Source organism: Idiotropiscis lumnitzeri, chromosome 1, assembly GCF_059441095.1.
Source record: "Idiotropiscis lumnitzeri isolate Australia: NSW breed Sydney's pygmy pipehorse chromosome 1, RoL_Ilum_1.0, whole genome shotgun sequence".
NCBI lineage: Eukaryota > Metazoa > Chordata > Actinopteri > Syngnathiformes > Syngnathidae > Idiotropiscis > Idiotropiscis lumnitzeri.
Window position 1 is genome coordinate 22697090 of NC_142391.1, and position 18592 is coordinate 22715681.

Genomic DNA, 18592 nt, shown 5'->3' on the forward strand with positions numbered 1-18592 from the left:
GCACATTCTGGCCAAATGTCGCGTTTTGGTGACGATATTGTTTTTTTTTTTTTGGTGGACAGATTGCCGCATTTGTTTGCAAAATACAACTTTTTGTACACAAATATTATCCAGTTGTGGCCAAATGTCGCATTTGCTTCTAATAAATTGTGAAACTTTTTGTGCCAAAATAGGGTTGGTCTATACTGCTTTTTTTTTTTTTTCCAGACCAAGTACAAGTACTCAGCGGGACTAAGTAAACGATACCACCAGTATTTTACTTCTGCTAGATGCAATTTCTATGAAACAGATCATTTTAAAGAAAGAATACAACCATAAAAGGGCACTTTAATATTGCCATGAGGAGTCGATACCCTGCAATGATTCTGGTATCGGCTCGATACCAACACCTGTTATGCGTACCGGCCCGTCCGTCCTTTTCTGAAAGTGGGCCCTGTGGCAGGCTGCTGGGCTGTTTCTCCGACATTAAGAAGCTGGGCCCCACCGCCGTCTTCCCGTCCAACTCGGAGCCCTTTCAGAGGCTTCTGGAGGAGGAGGCAGTCCCCGGTGGAGACAGCGTGTGTCCCACCCTCAGACACTGCGCCAAGCTCTTCATCTACTTGTACAAAATGGCCACCGACTCCTTTGACAGGTACGCAAGCAGCCGCAAGTCTTCCTCGATCGTCATCTTCTCTTCTACGCTACTAACTTTTCTTCTTCCTCTTCTTCTTCCTCTTCTAACCCCTTGTGTCCGTCGTCGCCCGTCACGCTGCGCTCGCGTGTTCAGTCGCGCCGAGCAGGTTCCCCCGTGCCTGACTCACGAGACCTCGCTGCCCTCGCCCTGGGGCACACCCGCTCTTGCCCGCAAGAGGTAGCTGCTTGGCTCGCCTGCTTTTTTTCCACCCCTCTTCTTTCCTTTTCACCCACTTCACACATCCTTAGCCACCAGGGTTGCACTTTCATACAAATCAGACCGGACTCGTTTGCCGCCATGACGAGAGGTTTGAATATGTCAAAGCTAAGTAAAGAAGAAGAAAGTGTTAATAGCATTTGTTGCAAATTCATTTCAAACCTGACCACTTTGCTGCCTCAATGAGCTGTTCAAAGACGTTGGAGCCAACATAACAATCAGTTTGTTAAAATTGTTGGTTAATCATTTCGAACCGACCAGTTTGCTGCCTGAGCGGGTTGTCAAATAGCGTAAAATCAACGTAAACAGGAAGGTTCTGATGTTTGATGACCATTTTTTTGGGGGGGGGGAGTAAAAATGAAGTTCCTCGGAAATGTTGGGAAAGGGGGTGTCGCTGGTTTAAATCATGAAATGTAATGCAACGGAAACAGGAAGCGAGAGATGTAATTATAATAATATATATATATAATAATTATGTAAATAAATAAATCATAGGCGACCTGCCTTAAGCAATTTGTTCCTTTGGTGGCAGGCACGGCTACCACAGTTCGTCGGCCCCCCCAGCGCCGCTCAAGCTTCTGACAGAGCTGAAACTGCACGCCTCCAACCCCGTCCATTCAGCCCCCTCCTCCTCGTCCTCGGGGGGCGACATGGTGGTCATCCACCCGGGTGCTGTGCTGGCCATGGTGGACCTGCTGCCCTCCGTCTCCTCCGAAAGCCAGCCTGAGGTGAGGGCGCTGCAGTCTATTGTGAACATCGTTGTGTAAATGTCTTGGAAATGTTGGTAATTAACTCAACCCGACCAGTTTGCCACCTAAATGGGTTGTCAACGTGAGTGCTGTATACCAATAACAGAGTGATGTAAAGTGAATGGAGCGAGGTTGGTGTGTCACTGACTTTTTTTCCTTCTGTAGTTAATTAATACACGACTAGTTTTCTGCCTGAACAGGCTGTCCAATATCTCGAAACTTAAGTGAACAGGAAGAACGTGATATTTGATGAACTTTTTTTTAATAAATCTTTTTTGTAAATGTTGAAAAGAACACATACTCGCCTGGTGTGCTGCCGAGTCTGGGCTGTCAAATAGCTTGAAACCATAGTGAACCGGAACACAGTGACATTCGATTTGGTAAATGATGGTGATAAATTCAGACTCGACTAACTTTCCACCGAGCTGGGTGGCATTAAAAAGGGATTGCCATATATCAACAGCTCTCATAAACTGAAGGGAGGGTGTTCCCTGGTGAAGTTGTCACCTCACTTTGCTCCCTTGTGTACGTCGTGAGCTCACACCCGACTAGTACCTCTACGCCCTCTACACCTACGACTGCAGCCCGGCCCACGGCAACAACACCATCGTCAAGTTTGCTGACGACACGACAGTGGTCGGTCTGATCTCGGAAGGTGACGAGACAGCCTACAGAGAGGAGGTAAAGAGACTGACAACTTGGTGCAAGGACAACAGACTGCACCTTAACTCTGCTAAAACAAAGGAGATTGTCGTCGACTTCAGGAGGAACAAGACGCTGCCGCCCCCCCTCTGCATCGAAGGCGTGTGTGTGGAGAGGGTCCACACGTTCAAGTTCCTGGGAGTACAGATCTCCGATGACCTTTCTTGGAGTCACAACACCACAGCAGTGGTAAAGAAGGTCCGCCAACGTCTGCACTTCCTGAGAGTCCTCAGGAAATTCAACCTGGACAGGAAGCTGCTGCTGGCCTTCTACCACTCGTCCATCGAGAGCCTGCTGACGTACTGTGTCTCCACCTGGTACAGCGGCTGCACTGAGGCGGACAGAGTGAGGCTCCAGAGGACAGTCAAAACAGCGCAAAGGATTATTGGCTGCCCTCTCCCCTCGCTGTCGGACATCTACACCGCCCGGTGCCTCAGAAGGGCTCTCAACATCGTCAATGACAATACCCACCCAAACTCACACCTGTTCGACCTGTTGCCCTCTGGCAGGCGCTACAGATGCATCAAATCAAGGACCAATAGACTGAGAAACAGTTTCTTTCCGAGAGCCATCTCCTTACTGAACTCTCACACACACACGAGACCACCCTAACCTCGCAAAACAGCATTGTGATGTGTTTCTATATGCCCTATTCAGTACTGAATTCCATTGCACTGTCTTCTTTATTTATCTAATTTATATATTTGTCTGTATTATTGTTGTATTGCACTGGAGAGGGGAGCCCTCTAATCTCGTTGCACACTTGAGTACAATGACAATAAAGGGATTTCTATTTCTAATGTTGGTCCCCGGCCTTGTCCTTGCAGCATGCTTTGGACCTCCAGCTGGCAGTGGCCAACATCCTTCAGCTGCTGGTGAACAGCGAGCGGAACCAGCAGGTCCTGTGCGAGGCGTCACTGCACCAGCGTCTTCTTCATCGATGCAGCCACGCACTGGGCGACGAGGACCACCCGCTGCACCCGCCGCTGCAGCGCATGTTTGAGAGGCTCGCCTCGCAGGCGCTACAGCCCATGGCACTCAGGTGTGCGCCTGCATTGCTACACCTAAGTTATTACATCTATTATATGTTATTACAAGTATGTATTATTTTGTGTGTTGACACACCTGGCCAATTCCATTGGTTATTTCACATATGTGATTACAGGTACATTTTAAAATGTTTATTACAAGTACTATATTAATTGCATGCTTGTCTTCTGTTCCTGCTTGTTATTACACATGCCATTATGTGTGTTATTAATGGATTATTACATGTTATTACATGTATTTTAATAGGTGCGCGTCATTTCCCCATTTATTACGATGCTTACGTCCATATTTTACTGCATGCGTCAGTACATATGTCATTTCATGTTATTTCATGTGTAGTATATTATCCATCCATCCATTATCCGAGCCGCTCATTCTCATACAGGCACGGGGAGAACATGCAAAATCCACACAGGAGGGCCGGGGTCGGATTCAAACGCACGATCTCTGTGCTTTGAGGCCCGATGTCCTTATTTTACATACAGGATTAAAACTACCATCACAAGTAGGTTATTACACATGCGCTAATATTCGTATGTTATTACTCAAACAAGAATGACTCGTAAACTACTAGTTTATTAAAACTAGCATGTTATGTCATTACAAGTGCCTTGCCTCGTCCTACTACTTCACAGGGATGTTATTGTACATATGACACGTGTGATAGTACACATCTGTCACTAAACTTCCTTTGACCTTTGCGACACATTCAAATTTCTTTTCATGCTCGTGCTCACCGTAGTAGCTACATATCGAAATAATCTATCAACAAAGATTGAAAAATCGTAATAATTTACAGGATTGACACGCTCATGAATAGACTTGATTAATCCTTCCTGAGAAATGAGAGAATGACACGAATGTGTGATGCACTGTGAGGGCTCCACTCTCATTTCCTGCTTGACTGCCCGAGCGAAACGTGGGAGAAGTTAATTGGCATGCGCGCTCGCCGCCGCTGCTGCTTCCCCTTTTCACATGGAAATGAGGGCGCGAGATGGGCCGTCAATCTGCTTCGCGTCTCTTCGATGCCCGCACTCTTCTGGCTTTGTCCTGGCCACCCTCCTCTTCCTCTTCCTGGTCGGCATGCGCCTCACTTGCATACCGTCGGGCGTCTCTTGCCGCTTCGACAGTATGAACGGTGACTAAAAAGATGGCCAATGACCATACGACAATAATTTGACAATGATTGCCAAGGTTATTAAAATTAACGTCTAACCAGAATTATAGTGAAAATGTCTTTCATTTTTGTCACAGTCAATTAATATTGAACATGGACTTTCTAAATTAATTTTAATTGAATGTTTATTTTGGTATTCCTGTACTTTCGCACAGAATATAGTCAACAAATATGAGAATTGTAGTTTACTTGACTTTTTTACATTATACTTAATGACCTTTTTTTTTTTTATAAATACATTGCACTCCATCTATTTGTACCCAGGGAGTTCCTGCGTCTGGGCAACCCACTCAACTGCGGTGCTTGGGACAAGAAGCTGCTCAAACAATACCGCGTGCACAAGCCCAGTTCGCTCAGCTACGACGCGGACACGCGAGGTAAGACGCCCGCCCGCCTGCCGCTAAAAGTCGGCTTCCCGCCGCCCGTGTTAATCCAAAAGCAGATGCTAACGCTAACATCTGTCGACGTGGCTAATTACAGATGCGAGCACGTCTTCATGAGCGTGCGGAAGACACTAATTGCGACTTTGCAGCAGCTGAGCAGAGATTAAAAATCGGGCTAATTAGCGCTCATTAGCGCAGTTGTGGGATGCAACCTACGGCGCCATCTGGTGTTGGCCCCGAGAAATGACAGTTTAATTTTGCCAGCACCGCAGTGATTCCAAAAAGGGGATTCACAGAAAATTATGACTTTTTGTTTTTTTTTAATTCAAATGTAAAACTGACCCAAATGGATTACTTGTGGCTTGTGGTATTTAGCAGAACAAAATTCGAATAACCAATTAATTGGCTGAAGAATTAAAGAAAACATAGAATGGATAACATAATACATTTTGGTTCCATAATGTTTACCACAATGATATTATTGACTGTTATACAATAATTTGTCCCTTAGTGTTTTTGTTACTCCACAACAGACAGAAATGTTTTATTCAATTGGTTTGTTTTTTTTTAGTTATTTATTTTGCCAATTTTGGGTGGGAATATTTGTTTGAATGTTATCATCTTAGTCTTATGTAGTGATATCTGGGGACATAAAGATTGTTTATTTATTTATTATTTTTTGTAAGATTGTATGATATTAATTATTTATATTATTTTATATTAATTAATATACATCTGTCTAGCAGTAAAACCTTTAATTGAAATTTGTTCTTGACAAAACAAGTTTGATTTGTGAAAAAAATATTACTTCTGCCCAATTTATTCATCTAAGACTTAATTGAAAAAAACTTTATTGCTCGTCATATTTCTAGAAAGTTTTGACATAAGTCATATTACACATTATTGATCTAAAAACAAGGCTTCAAACATGTAGTACATAATGTCTTTGACATATGAATATAAATCTAAAATATAAACCTAATAATATCAAAAATAAAAATCAAACCATCAAAAAAAGAATTTATTTTCAAGATGAAAACTTTGACGACTATTTTTTGAAAACCATACAATTATTTAAATAATAATAAATAATAAAAAAAATGTCTTTCAGCAATCTCATTCTGTATACATTCCATCACATAACTTAACGAGAGAACTCAACGCCCCCTCAGGCAGCCTGACGACATCGCTGGAGGGCTTCGGCGCCGACAGCGTGTTCGCCACACCGGCCGAGGACAGCGGTCAGCACGGCGGCCAGTATCGCATCAGCCGCAGCCTGGTGCGCTCGGCCGAGGCCAGCGCCGTGCCGCTCACCCGCGTCAAGTGCCTCGTCTCCATGACAACGCCGCACGACATCCGCCTGCACGGATCCGCCGACACACCCGCTTACGTCGAGTTCGACGCCTCGCTCGAGGGATTCGGGTACGCACACTTGTAACAGCTTGTTAGCGCCGGCATGTTTGTTCCTAGCCTTTGAGCGTTACGAGTGTGTGTGATTATTTTTTATTGGTATTTGGGTTTTGTTTTTATTAGTTATTGTTGGAGTGTCTGTGCGTGTGTGTTACTTGAGTGTTTGTGGTTATTGTTCTCAATGTTTGTGTGTAAATGTTTGTTTGTTCCTTGACTTTTTGTTTGTAGTGTTTTTGTGTGTGGTACTAATATGTGTTTTTCCTTGGTGTTTGTGTGTAGTGTGTCTGCTTTTCAGTGTTTGTCGTTATTTTTCAATTATTTTTTTTCCCATTTGTTGTGTGTGTGTGTGTGTTTGTGTCTATGTACGCGCATAGGTGTGTGCACAGGTGTGTGTGTGTGTTTTTTCTTCTTTCTATATGTGTGCCTACGAAGGTGTTACTGGTGCTTTTTTGTGTGCATGTTTTTTGGGAGCAGGATGCAGATGCGAGTGTTCCGGTTTGTGTATTTGTGTTGCTGCCGTGTGCGCGTGTGTCAGTGATTTAGTCACAACCGAACAGAAGACAAAGTTTGGAGCAGCGCTGGCGAGACGACGGCGCTGGCCCACTTTCTGCACAGCAGTGCACACAAACGCATGCAGCCACACAAACTCCCATCTGTCAACATGAAATATTGATGTTCTCCTCTGCTATTAGCGAAAGCACTCCTTTTTCTCTCACTCACACACACACACACACACCCCCACACACGCACTCATGCATTGTTAGATTTGATCGATTGACACGTGTACTTGCATGCTTGTGTGTGTGTGTGTGTGTGTGCAGATGTTTGTTCCTGCCCAGCCTGGCTCCTCACAACGCAGCTAGCAACAACACAAATTCGTCAGGAGTCAGCGACGGCGACGTCATCAGCGGAATGGGGACAGGTACGGCACGGCGCGCCTTGATGACATCATCAAGTGGCGACCTCAAACTGATGGATGGCTTTGAGCCTCTTTTGGCTCCTCCTCTCATTGAGTCAACATCTCTTCTGTCTCTCTCCTTCCTTTGCCGTCACTTCCATCCTTTTTAATCCTGTCTCTCCATTCTCCCCCATTTTCTCTCTACCTTGCCCCTAAACGTGCCCTCCATCTTCTCCTCTCCATTATTTCTTCCACCATCTTCTCTCCATCTTCATTTTCTCCCATCTCGCATCTTGTTGTACGTCTTCCCTCGTTATCATTTCATCATGTTTAGCTTTGATCCTCCTGAATCTTCTCATCTTCATCGGTTCTTCCAACTTCTCTTCATCTATTTCTGTCATGATCATCTCCCTCTCTTCTCTTTCATCAACTTTTCCAGTTTGTCATCCGTCTTCTCTCTCCATCGTCTTTCCCATCTCATCGTGTGCCGTATCTGATCGTTGTTCTCTTCCTCAACGGCTTTATTTCATATCGTCTCTCCATCTCCACGCTACCTTCACTCCTTCTGTCCTCCATCTTCTTGTCTTCCCCTCCTTTAACTTCTCCTCCATCTTGTTCTCACCGTCATCATTTCTACGTTCTCTCCTCGTCAAATATCTTTAGCTTCTTCTCGCATCAATCTTTTTTTCATAATCTTTTTCTTCTTCTCCATCCGGCAGATGTCATCATCTGTCTTTGGGCTTGTCGTTTTCCTCCCCGAGCTGTCATGTCGTCTGCTGTTATTTTTAGCCTCTTGTCTCCGTTTCCCTCCCACTTGCTGTCACTCACATTTGCTCTCCCATTCGTCCTCCTACGTCATCGTTCCTCCGTCATCTTCAAGTCGCCGTCTCGTGAGCGGCGCTCCTCTCGTCAATTCTGTTCTTCTCCTGCTCATCTCTCTATCCCTCGAACGTCTGATGATGTTATCGTCTTTCAAGTTGCTGCTTCACTTTGTTCATCCTTTTGGGCCTTGACAAGATGACAAGAAGTTTGAACGAGATCTAAATAAAAAGAAATGTCGCTCAGTCTTGATAGTTTGTGAATAATGTTTATGGATTGGATGTTTCAAAGTCCCATGCTACAACTGTTTATTTTATTTATTCCAATCTATCTCTCGCTCATATCTATTTGTTAGCCTGACAATTACGTTTCCCATTGTGTTAGCAGACTGGAGGCCAACATTTGTCTCATGCTATTCCTGTGCTGGTTGCTGACATGTGCAGCTAGCTAGAATACTCGCAACAACCTTGCGCTTTTGCATGTCCACCTTCAGGAGAGCGGCTGTTTCCACCGCCATCGGGCCTGAGCTACTCGAGCTGGTTCTGCGTGGAGCGCTTCAGCGCGCCGCCGCAGAACCACCCGGTGCGCCTGCTGACGTTGGTGCGCCGCGCTACGTCGTCGGAGCAGCACTACGTGTGCCTGGCCGTGGTGCTGTCGGCCAAAGACCGCTCGCTCACCGTCTCCACCAAGGAGGAGCTGCTGCAGACCTACAGTGAGGCCTTCTCTTCATTTCAGTTCATTTCATTTGCGAGGATTTGTATTGAGTTTTTATTTTTATATTGAGTTTTTATTTTTATAAACTGATTTTGTTACTTGTGAATGATTTAATGGATATATTTATTCAAATTGTTTTTAACAGACACAAGTCGAGTGTTGTGTTGGGCACTGAACAAATGGAACATTTGGAAACAACTAATCCCGCAGATGTTGAATATTTTACTAATCGAGTACTCTGTACTGAAAATTCAACTGAATAGTCTCAATATTCAGATCGAATGTATTTTTGCTTGGTTCAAGAGTAATTATGAATACAAGAGAAAATAAGACATTTCACTCATTTAAAAAAAAAAAACATATTGCTAGTAAAACTTTAGCACCAATATTTTGGGCTTTTATGACTGCGCTAATATATAAACAGTACAAACAATTCTGTAAAAGCATTTTTGATAGCAAAAAAACAATGTATGTCATTTGAAGTATATAATCATTTGCAATTTCAGTTTTTTGCCAATAATGTCACAATATTGTTACAGAGGCACGTTCATGTGCGTGTGCAGTTTAGTTATTAATAATTCTTAAATTGAAATACTTTCAAATACAAATCATTATTTATTTTTGGGTTGTTTTTTTATTATTTATTAATATTGTTCAGTCGTAGTTAAATTGTATTTTTTTTATTTGTTTGGACGTTTGATGTCATTATTTATTTAGCCATTTCTTTTATTTTATTTTTTTAATGGCATTTTATTGTTTTCATTGAACAGGTATGAAATTTGTGTTTTGTGATGTCTTATTTTTAAATTAAATACATTTTACCTTTGTAATGACATTTAAAACAATATCATTTTTTAAATGAGTAATCCCATTTTTATTTATTTAATTTTATCCATTCGATTATTATTATCTAATTGTAACTTTTCAATTGTGTTTTGTGTATTTAAATACATGAATTAATCGTCTACCAGATTGAATATCAATAATAATAATGATAATAATGATAAGTGAAGTCACCTTCAATGTCTTCCTCCTTTTTTCCTTGCTTTCCCAGCGGACGAGTCTAGCGAGGAGGCTTCTTTCTACGAGATTCTTCCCTGCTGCGCCCGTTTCCGCTGCGGCGAGCTGATCGCTGAGGGCCAGTGGCACCACCTGGTGTTGGTCATGAGCAAGGGCATGCTGAAGAACAGCATGGCCTCGCTCTACCTGGATGGACAGCTTGTCAACACCGTCAAGGTACGTACCCCAAAGGCTCTTTTTCGAAGGTGGCCCACTGTCTACGGGATGCCTCTTTTGGTGTTATCCAAACAAATTTGTTTCACGTCCGGACAAACTGATAAGAGCAACTTGCTGAAAGAAGAAAAACTGCAAAAAAAACTATAATGACAAAAAGTTTGAAATAAGAAAGCCAGACAAAAAAAGAGGAGATCAAAAAAAAAAAAAAGAAACACAAAAGCAAACAAAGCACACAAAAAACAATGAAACCAAGCTTAGTCAAGAAAGCAAAATAGCAAGTGACAATAAAGAAACGTGATCAACTAAATCATAAAAAGTTACAAAGAGTCAAAAAATGTAAAAAGCTAAAACAAAGATTTTTGAAAGGCAAAGGCAAAAACATAAGCTAACAAAAACACACAAAAGACACAATACAGCAAAAGTAAAAACAGCATAGAAAAGACAAGAAAACAAAGATAAAACACAACAGAAGTAAAACTGCACCAGAAAGAGTAAAAAAGTGAACAAAATTAAGACACAAACCTGAGAAAACAGAAAAAAAGAATATGAGAAAGAGAAAAAAACTGTAAATGGTTAAAAAAAAAAAAATACAAATACAGTACAGTCCTCCTCCATTGTGGGTTGCATTTTTGTGGTCGCACTATTTGGCAGATTTTTTTGGGTACAGTTTATAGCTATTTTATCCTGCCACCTGTTTATTTTGGGTGTAATTCCACTGTTGGTCAGTAGATGGTGAGACACTATTTTACTCAAGTATTTGCTGAAATGTTTTTGAATTTTGCTTTTTACACTTTCAGAAAGTTGATTTTAGAATGTATAACTTTTGCCATGATTATTGATGAATACTTTCAGATGATGAATTTGCATAATAAATATGTTTGTGTCTGTGTGTGACATTTGTCGGTTTTGTTTCAGCTCCACTACGTGCACAGCGTGCCGGGGGGCTCGGGCTCGGCCAACCCCCCCGTGGCCAGCACGGTGTACGGCTACGTGGGCACGCCGCCCGCCCAGCGCCAACTGTCGGGGCTGGTGTGGCGTCTTGGGCCGTGCCACTTCCTGGAGGAGGCGCTGCCCGCCGCCAGCGTGGCCGCCGTCTTCGAGCTGGGCCCCACCAACGTGGGGAGCCTGCAGGCCGTCTACCTGCCCTGTGAGTGTTGCTCCTCCTCGCCGCGTTTGGATTCTCCCCTGCCCGCTTTTCTTGAACGGTCTTCCTTGCCTCCGCGTAGGTAAAGAGTCCAAGGCGGAGGTGGCGCCACCTGCCCCGGTGGCACTGGTGCCCGAGGAGAAGGTGTCCTTCAGCTTGTTCGCCGTCTCCGTGTCCACGCTGACCGTGGCCAAGATCAGGAAGGTTTACAACAAGCTGGACAGCAAGGCCATCGCCAAGCAGGTGATGCCCACAAATCGCCAACAAACTGGATTGCTTCCCTGCACTATAGACCACTCGTTAAAATTGTTAGTGCTTTTATTTTGGTAGCTTTCTACTTCCTGTTGACTTAATAAGACTCAACAGCAACTTTCATTTGCATCTTCTACAACCAGTTTTGGGTGTTCAAATCCAGTTTCGCCATGTTTAACTCGGTTATCACTTTTGTTTTGGAAGGTCTTTACTTCCTGTTGGCTTGATTGTCTTCTCATTCTTCTTCTTTTTCTTCTTCTGATTCTTCTTTCGTTGATCCTTTTCACTTCTCTTTTTCTTCACCTTTGTCTTTTTCTTCTTCTTCTGTTTGTGCTTCATTCTCGTCCTTCACCATCTTTTCCTTCTTGTTCACCTCCTGTAGCTGGCCGTGTCTTCCCATGAAAACGCCACGCCCGTCAAGCTGATCCACAATGCGGCCGGCCACCTCAACGGACCTGCCCGCACCATCGGCGCCGCTGTCATCGGCTATTTGGGTAGGCTTTTTATGCTAACAAATCTAAAGAAACTACCAAAGCTAATGATGCTAACAAGCTTTTATGGTCATTTTTTTCCAGGGGTGCGCGCCTTCTCGCCCAAGCCGGTCGCCACCAACCTCCAGTACGTGGGCGGGGCAGCGGCCATCTTGGGTCTTGTCGCCATGGCGTCGGACGTGGAGGGTCTGTACGCCGCTGTCAAGGCGCTTGTCTGTGTGGTCAAGAGCAACCCGCTGGCTAGCAAGGAGATGGAGCGCATCAAGGGATACCAGGTTCGACCGGAGGCGCCGTTAGTCACTACAGTAGAACGCTATTCCAAAAAAAAAAAACTTTGCTCAATGTTTAGCATGGACATCAGTCACTAAACTCGACTGCGTGACAGTGAATGGGCTGTTAATGCAAGAATCGACTGGAGTGAACTTTTTTTTTTTTTTTGCACAGCTACTGGCTATGCTGCTGAAGCAGAAGCGCTCACTGCTCAACAGCCACATCCTGCACCTCACCTTCTCCCTGGTGGGCACGGTGGACAGCGGGCACGAGACCTCCATCATTCCCAACTCCACCGCCTTTCAGGACCTCCTGTGCGACTTTGAGGTCGGCCTCCAAAGGGAGCACAGCAACTTTTCGAAATGTTCTCAGCAGAATTTTCAAGTCATCGATTATTAGTGAATCATTTCAATGTTTTTAACCAAACCTACCAGTGAGGGCAGTTATTTTTTCAACAAGAAAAATTTAGTTTTTGTTCAGAGGTACTATTCCAAACGATTAAGCACAGCAGTGTTTGAAGACATTTTATAGGTTAGAAGTGCAAATAGTCATTTGTTCAATTTGCAGCAAGAGGAGATTTACAGAAATCAAAGCAAAATATCTTAACAGGTCGGTTACATTTGGCCATGAGATCTCTTGTTTGATAGGAACTTGCATTTATGCTTAGAGCCATTTGGATAGACTGTTTGTATTAAAAACAGATCATTTGCGTAATAATTTGGAACACTGTCCCTTACAAAATTAAGTTTAGAAAAGCTTTTGAAAAAACATTTTCTTTTCATTTTGAATCCATTTTTTGTTTAAAAAAATCCAAAAGTCATATTAAATTTAAAAAGTTACATCAAAAAAAATATTCTTTGTATTCAATTTTATTTCAATGAAAAAATAAAATTAATAAAAATGTAAAAAATATTTGTTTTCCTTTTCAAGGAAAAGTGAAATCTAAAATGGTTTAATTATATCTACAATATGTAAATACAAAAAATATTTAAAACAAATGAAAATATCTAATCTTTTTTAACAATTTATCTTCATATTTTATTCTATATAAATGAATGTCATAATATGTACAATTAAATTAGTAGGATCTATGTTTTCATAAAATAAATAATTTTTAAGAAAAAAAAAATACAAATCCTGAAAAGGTTGTTGTTTTGTGCCCAGTCTAGAAATATAAGACTATAACATTTAAAAAGGTCCAATGTTTTTAAATCATAAAAATAATTTAAAAATATTATTTTATGTCAAATATTAAAACGCTATTTTTCAACCTTTTGCATTTGTATGTATTATTTGAAAGCAGAGATCCCAAGAAGTTTATAAAAAAGTTTTTACATTTAAAGATTAAAATAGAACATAGAACCAAATGATATTTTGCAATGACTAAGGTGTACAAGTTTGCAAACGTGTTTTGTCTTCAGGTTTGGCTGCACGCCCCTTACGAGCTTCACCTTTCTCTCTTCGAGCATTTCATCGAGCTTCTGACCGAGTCCAGGTGTGTTCCCTCTTCTCTGATCATATAACTTCTGCGTTTCCGTTACTGATTTGACCGCCCCCCCGGCCCGCAGTGAGGCGGCCAAGAACGCCAGGCTGCTGCGTGAGTTCCAGCTGGTGCCCAGGCTGCTGCTGACGTTGCGCGACGCGTCGCTTTCGCAACCCACCGTGGCCGCCATCAGCAACGTGCTCAGCCTGCTGCTGCAGGGATTCCCCAACTCCTACGACCTGCTCAGGTCAGACCTGCTTTTCAATACCGACTCATTGTCATTCAGATAACTAGTTCACAACCCTGTTCATATGCCACATTTTTGGGATGTATTAAAAAGAAAAAGAAAAAATCTGACCAGAATTATTTGGTTCAGAACTTTGAAACTGTCAAAATTAAAATCAGACGCTAATTTAAAGTTTTTTTATTTTTAATTTTAAATACAAAGGTAAGTTAAATATAATTACTAAGTAAAATTATTTACATTTTAAAAATGTAATCAAACTTAAAAACAATTTTAACTATTATATTATCATTATTATTAACTATTTTAATTATTTTATTTATATGAAAAAAACAATCGAAATAAAATGAAAAAATTTAAAACATCTAAAAATTTGAATTTGTGTGTTTTTTTTTTTAATGTGTAAAGATATAAAAATATGTAGTTCTTAAAAAAAAAAAAAAAAAATCCAAGTGTTGTTTGTTTGTCCATGGCAGATTCGGTCAGTTCCTGTCATCCACGCTGCCCACGTTCGCCGTGTGCGAGAAGTTTGTGGTGATGGAGATCAACAACGAGGAGAAGTTGGACGTGGGCAGCGAGGACGACTTTGGCGGCCTGCTCTCGGCCAACCTTATCCTGTTGCGCAACAGGCTGCTGGACAGCCTGCTCAGACTGCTCTTCACCACTAAGGACAAGACGGCCGTCAACGCGCAGTAAGAACACCCGCAACGTTCACCAGTCACCGTCGCACGGTCAGAGACTCACCACAGTGAACCATTCGCGCCAGTTACGTTTCCAAACACTTCAGTTACTCCACATGAGCATACGGTTGACTTGCAATTGGTATTATGATACGATTCACTCGAGTCGGGATATGATTCAGTCCAGTTAATTAATATGCGGTTCACTCGGATTCTGATGTGATTCTCTCAGATTGCAATACGCTTCACTCCACTTCCAATGCAATTAATTCCAATCATGATACAGTTTACTCCAATTATTATACACTTCCGTTTTAATTTGATTCACTACTGATGCGATTCTCCACAAATGCAATATGATTCACTCTTCTCATGATAGTTCACTACAATGAAACTTTGGGTCAATTCAGTTATGGTACGATTCACTCCGATAATGACGCAATTACAATCCGATTCACACTTATTGTGCTACAGTTCGCTCCAATTAAGATTTGATCCACTTCAATGATGGTTCACTAATTACCATACGCTTCACTTCAAATACACCATCACGTGATTCACTTGAACTACAATGTGACATGATTTGCTTCCTTTTCCGATAGGATTCACGGACGGTTTGATTCACTTCAGATAGAATACGATTCAGTCCAATTAGGATACATTTCGCTTCAGTTACACTACGAAACAGTTCACATCAGGTACAAAGCGAATCATTCCAATTAGAGTATGACATGTGTGGCTCCGATTTTGATACAATGCGATTAGCTCCAATGAGGATCCGACTCAATTCATTCTTATGAAATACTATACGATTCTTTCCAATTACAGATGTGATTCATTCCAGTTACAATGCTGTACGATGCAGTCGATTATATGATTCGTTCTCATTATGATACCGTACTCTTCATTTATTATGCGATAATTATATCTGCAGTCTAATTACTTTCCAGTGCAATACAATTAACTACAATTGTGATGTGATACAATAAATTGAATTCTGATTACATTAAGATACGATTCACTCCATTAGTAATATGATTCAACTCAATTGCTATTTGATGCAATACAGTTGAATTATAATCAACTCCAATTTATTCAATTCAATTCTCAATTCAACTGACTTTAGTTACGTTGTGATTCCGAATGTGATTCAATGCCATTAGTCCAGTGGAGAAAAAAAATGTTGCTCTCTGTCTGGCCATTTAGGGCATGCGAAGACCTAGTGCGCACTCTGGGCCTGGACTGGCTGCTGATGTTCATGGAGGAGCACCTTCACTCCAGCACGGTGGCGGCGGCTCTGTGGATCCTCACCGTGCTTCTGTCCAACGCGGCCGTCCTGCACCGTTTCAAAGAGGGCGCGTGCGGCGGAGGCTGGCTGGACCACACCGACTCAGTGCTCACCAACAAGATCGGCACCGTGCTGGGTGAGTGCGAGGCGCCCTTCAAAGTCTCGGGGGTCCATTTCCGCCGGAGTTGGCCTTCCTTGGGTTCCCGGTTTGTACGCCGCACGGACAATGGTTGGTTTGTCACTTTTTATTTTCCAACCCTGTCGTAGAGCCCTGAGTCAACAATAGAAAAGTGCTGCTTTTCGTCCTGCGTAGAGTCCTGCTGTAGTGCACTTAAAATGGAGACACTCTACGATTTACTGTAATTGACACAGGGCTGCACAGTTAATGGAATTTTAAATGTGATCACGGATTTTGGCTGCCACTATTAACCTTGCAATATTTTCATTTTAAATACGAGCTCTAGTTTGCGGCATTTCTAATCAAGCACTACACACGTCAACCACCGGGGGCGCATGCACTATTTAGGCTGCCTAATTGACAAGAGAAGAAGAAAGCACAGCAAAAATGGAGATGAGGCCCGGCAAGGTTGAGGAGACTGGAAAGTAATCAAAACTGTTGTCTGGACTCTCGAGTCATTTAAAAAAGAATCTATAATTGAGATGTCCAAACTATTCATCATTTGTTCTTTTTTCATGTTTCATTTTCATTTCAAACAGTTTACACATTGTTTGTCAAAAAATATTGCAATCAAAATGCTGATTGATAATTGTGATGATTGCAATAATATCAAAATGTTTTCACCATAATCGTGCAGCCCTAGATGTCAGCAAATTACTCTGATATTAATGCTCCAGCGTGAATGTTTTTGTATTTCTGAAAAAAAGTAATTCCAATCCAAGTCTTGGTGAGATGTATCTCATTTGTGCAAATTATTCAAACTGTGTGGGCTCTTTTATCTATTAGATATCCCATAATGTATCCATCCATCGATTATCTGAGCAGCTTCTCTTCACAAGGGTCGCAGGCGTGCTGGATCATTTCGCAGATATCCTCGATCAGTAGGCGGTGTACAACTATGAATTGGTTGCATGAGACACAAAGACGAACCACCATTTGCACTCACGAGCAACATTTTAAATTGTTCAATTAGCCAACCTACCGCGCATGTCTTTGGAATGTGGGAGGAAAACCGGAGTACATGGAGAAAACCTACAGAGCCTGGGATCAAACCCCGTGGCTCAGGACTGTGAGGCGACGTGCGAAGCAGTCATCCACTGTGCCGCCGCCATAATATATAATAATCATAATACGTCCTTATTGCTTTGAAAACGGTACTGCTTGCTTAGTAGTAGTCAACTATGGTAATACTGTCACTCACTGTTTAGTTAGTCTTGATGTTGTCTATGTATTCCAAGCTAGAGGCAAAATCATCAGCAAATCAGGCACGCTGCAACTCAAGCTCAGACTTGCCACTCGGGGCCAGTCGCTAACCTATCTGCGTTGTTTCCAGGCTTCAACGTGGGTCGCAGCGCCGGCGGCCGCTCCACAGTGCGAGAGATCAACCGCGACGCGTGCCACTTCCCGGGCTTCCCGGTGCTCCAGACGCTGCTGCCCAAGCACACCAATGTACCCGAGCTCTACTTCCTGTTGATGGCGCTCTTCCTGCAGCAGCCCGTCACCGAGCTGCCGGACAGCCTGCAGGTACATGTCAGTACCACAAACCTTTTCTACTACCTTATTATGACACAGGACGTCCAAAGTTGAACGCAAACTAAATAAAAAATAATAATCTAAAGGAAGAGTTGCCAGAAAAGACCCCAAGAAACTAATTAGGACACACCAGGCTGTTCAGCTTTGGAGGTTCCGCTTCTTCAAATTATTTCCCTGAAGAATATTCCTGTTAGTTATTGCGCACCTCTTTGTGCTTCAGTTCGACCTAGACTCCATGTGGACGTTCATCTTCGGCGTGCCGGCATCCAGCGCCACCGTGGTGGGCTCCATCCACAGCGTTTGCACCGAAGCCGCTTTCCTGCTGCTCGCCATGCTGCGCAGTATGCTCAACCTGGTGAGATGAAAATGCACAAAATCACATTGGGTGACCACATAAAAAAAAAAATGGGTAAATGTCCAAAGTTTGAAAAGAGCTCATTAAATGGGTTGAAATTCCTTTGCGGCAGCCGTGGCAGTCGGAAGAAGAAGGCTCTTGGCTCCGAGAGTACCCGGTGACGCTGATGCAGTTCTTCCGCTACCTGTACCACAACGTCCCGGACTTGGCCCCCATGTGGCTCAGTCCCGACTTTCTGTGCGCCCTGGCCGCTGCCGTCTTCCCCTTCAACATTAGGCCGTACTCCGAGATGGTAATGTTGACTTTGGCCACTGGACTTTGAAAGCGTGTTTTTTATTCGCATTGCCACCAGGGTTATCCACGTTTTTTTACTTTGGGCTTTTGTTTATTTAAATTCAGTTAGATTTCATTTTTAGTTGAGTTTTTTTTATTAGTTTTAGGTTTAGATTAGTTATTTATTTATTTATTTATTTATTTTTAAATACAGAGTTCCCTCACTTCGCCCTTCACTTTTTTTCGTCTTTAGTGCGTGTTTTCCAAAATATTCATCAAAAAAGAAAAAAAATGCTGCCATATCGGCAGCCATATTGTGGAAAGACTTGTTGCTTCGAAGAGATGAGTTGACCCGGTGGCTTTGCTTATTTCCA

The 18592-nt window shown here is 42.6% G+C and overlaps 1 protein-coding gene across 1 annotated transcript in view; it reads left to right on the top strand.

Moving 5' to 3' along the window:
* The window catches only part of wdfy3 (WD repeat and FYVE domain containing 3), a 54371-nt gene that overhangs the window by 14473 nt on the left and 21306 nt on the right, over window positions 1-18592 (top strand). The window contains exons 13-33 of the mRNA XM_088289864.1: window positions 443-631; window positions 767-850; window positions 1422-1617; window positions 3168-3382; window positions 4832-4944; window positions 6123-6372; window positions 7182-7282; window positions 8571-8789; window positions 9846-10027; window positions 10943-11174; window positions 11254-11414; window positions 11806-11917; window positions 11999-12189; window positions 12359-12511; window positions 13606-13679; window positions 13753-13914; window positions 14388-14603; window positions 15798-16015; window positions 17391-17587; window positions 17811-17945; window positions 18058-18237. Of these exons, the coding sequence (XP_088145990.1) occupies window positions 443-631; window positions 767-850; window positions 1422-1617; window positions 3168-3382; window positions 4832-4944; window positions 6123-6372; window positions 7182-7282; window positions 8571-8789; window positions 9846-10027; window positions 10943-11174; window positions 11254-11414; window positions 11806-11917; window positions 11999-12189; window positions 12359-12511; window positions 13606-13679; window positions 13753-13914; window positions 14388-14603; window positions 15798-16015; window positions 17391-17587; window positions 17811-17945; window positions 18058-18237 (3580 nt within the window). The remainder of the gene's footprint in view (window positions 1-442; window positions 632-766; window positions 851-1421; window positions 1618-3167; window positions 3383-4831; window positions 4945-6122; window positions 6373-7181; window positions 7283-8570; window positions 8790-9845; window positions 10028-10942; window positions 11175-11253; window positions 11415-11805; window positions 11918-11998; window positions 12190-12358; window positions 12512-13605; window positions 13680-13752; window positions 13915-14387; window positions 14604-15797; window positions 16016-17390; window positions 17588-17810; window positions 17946-18057; window positions 18238-18592) is intronic.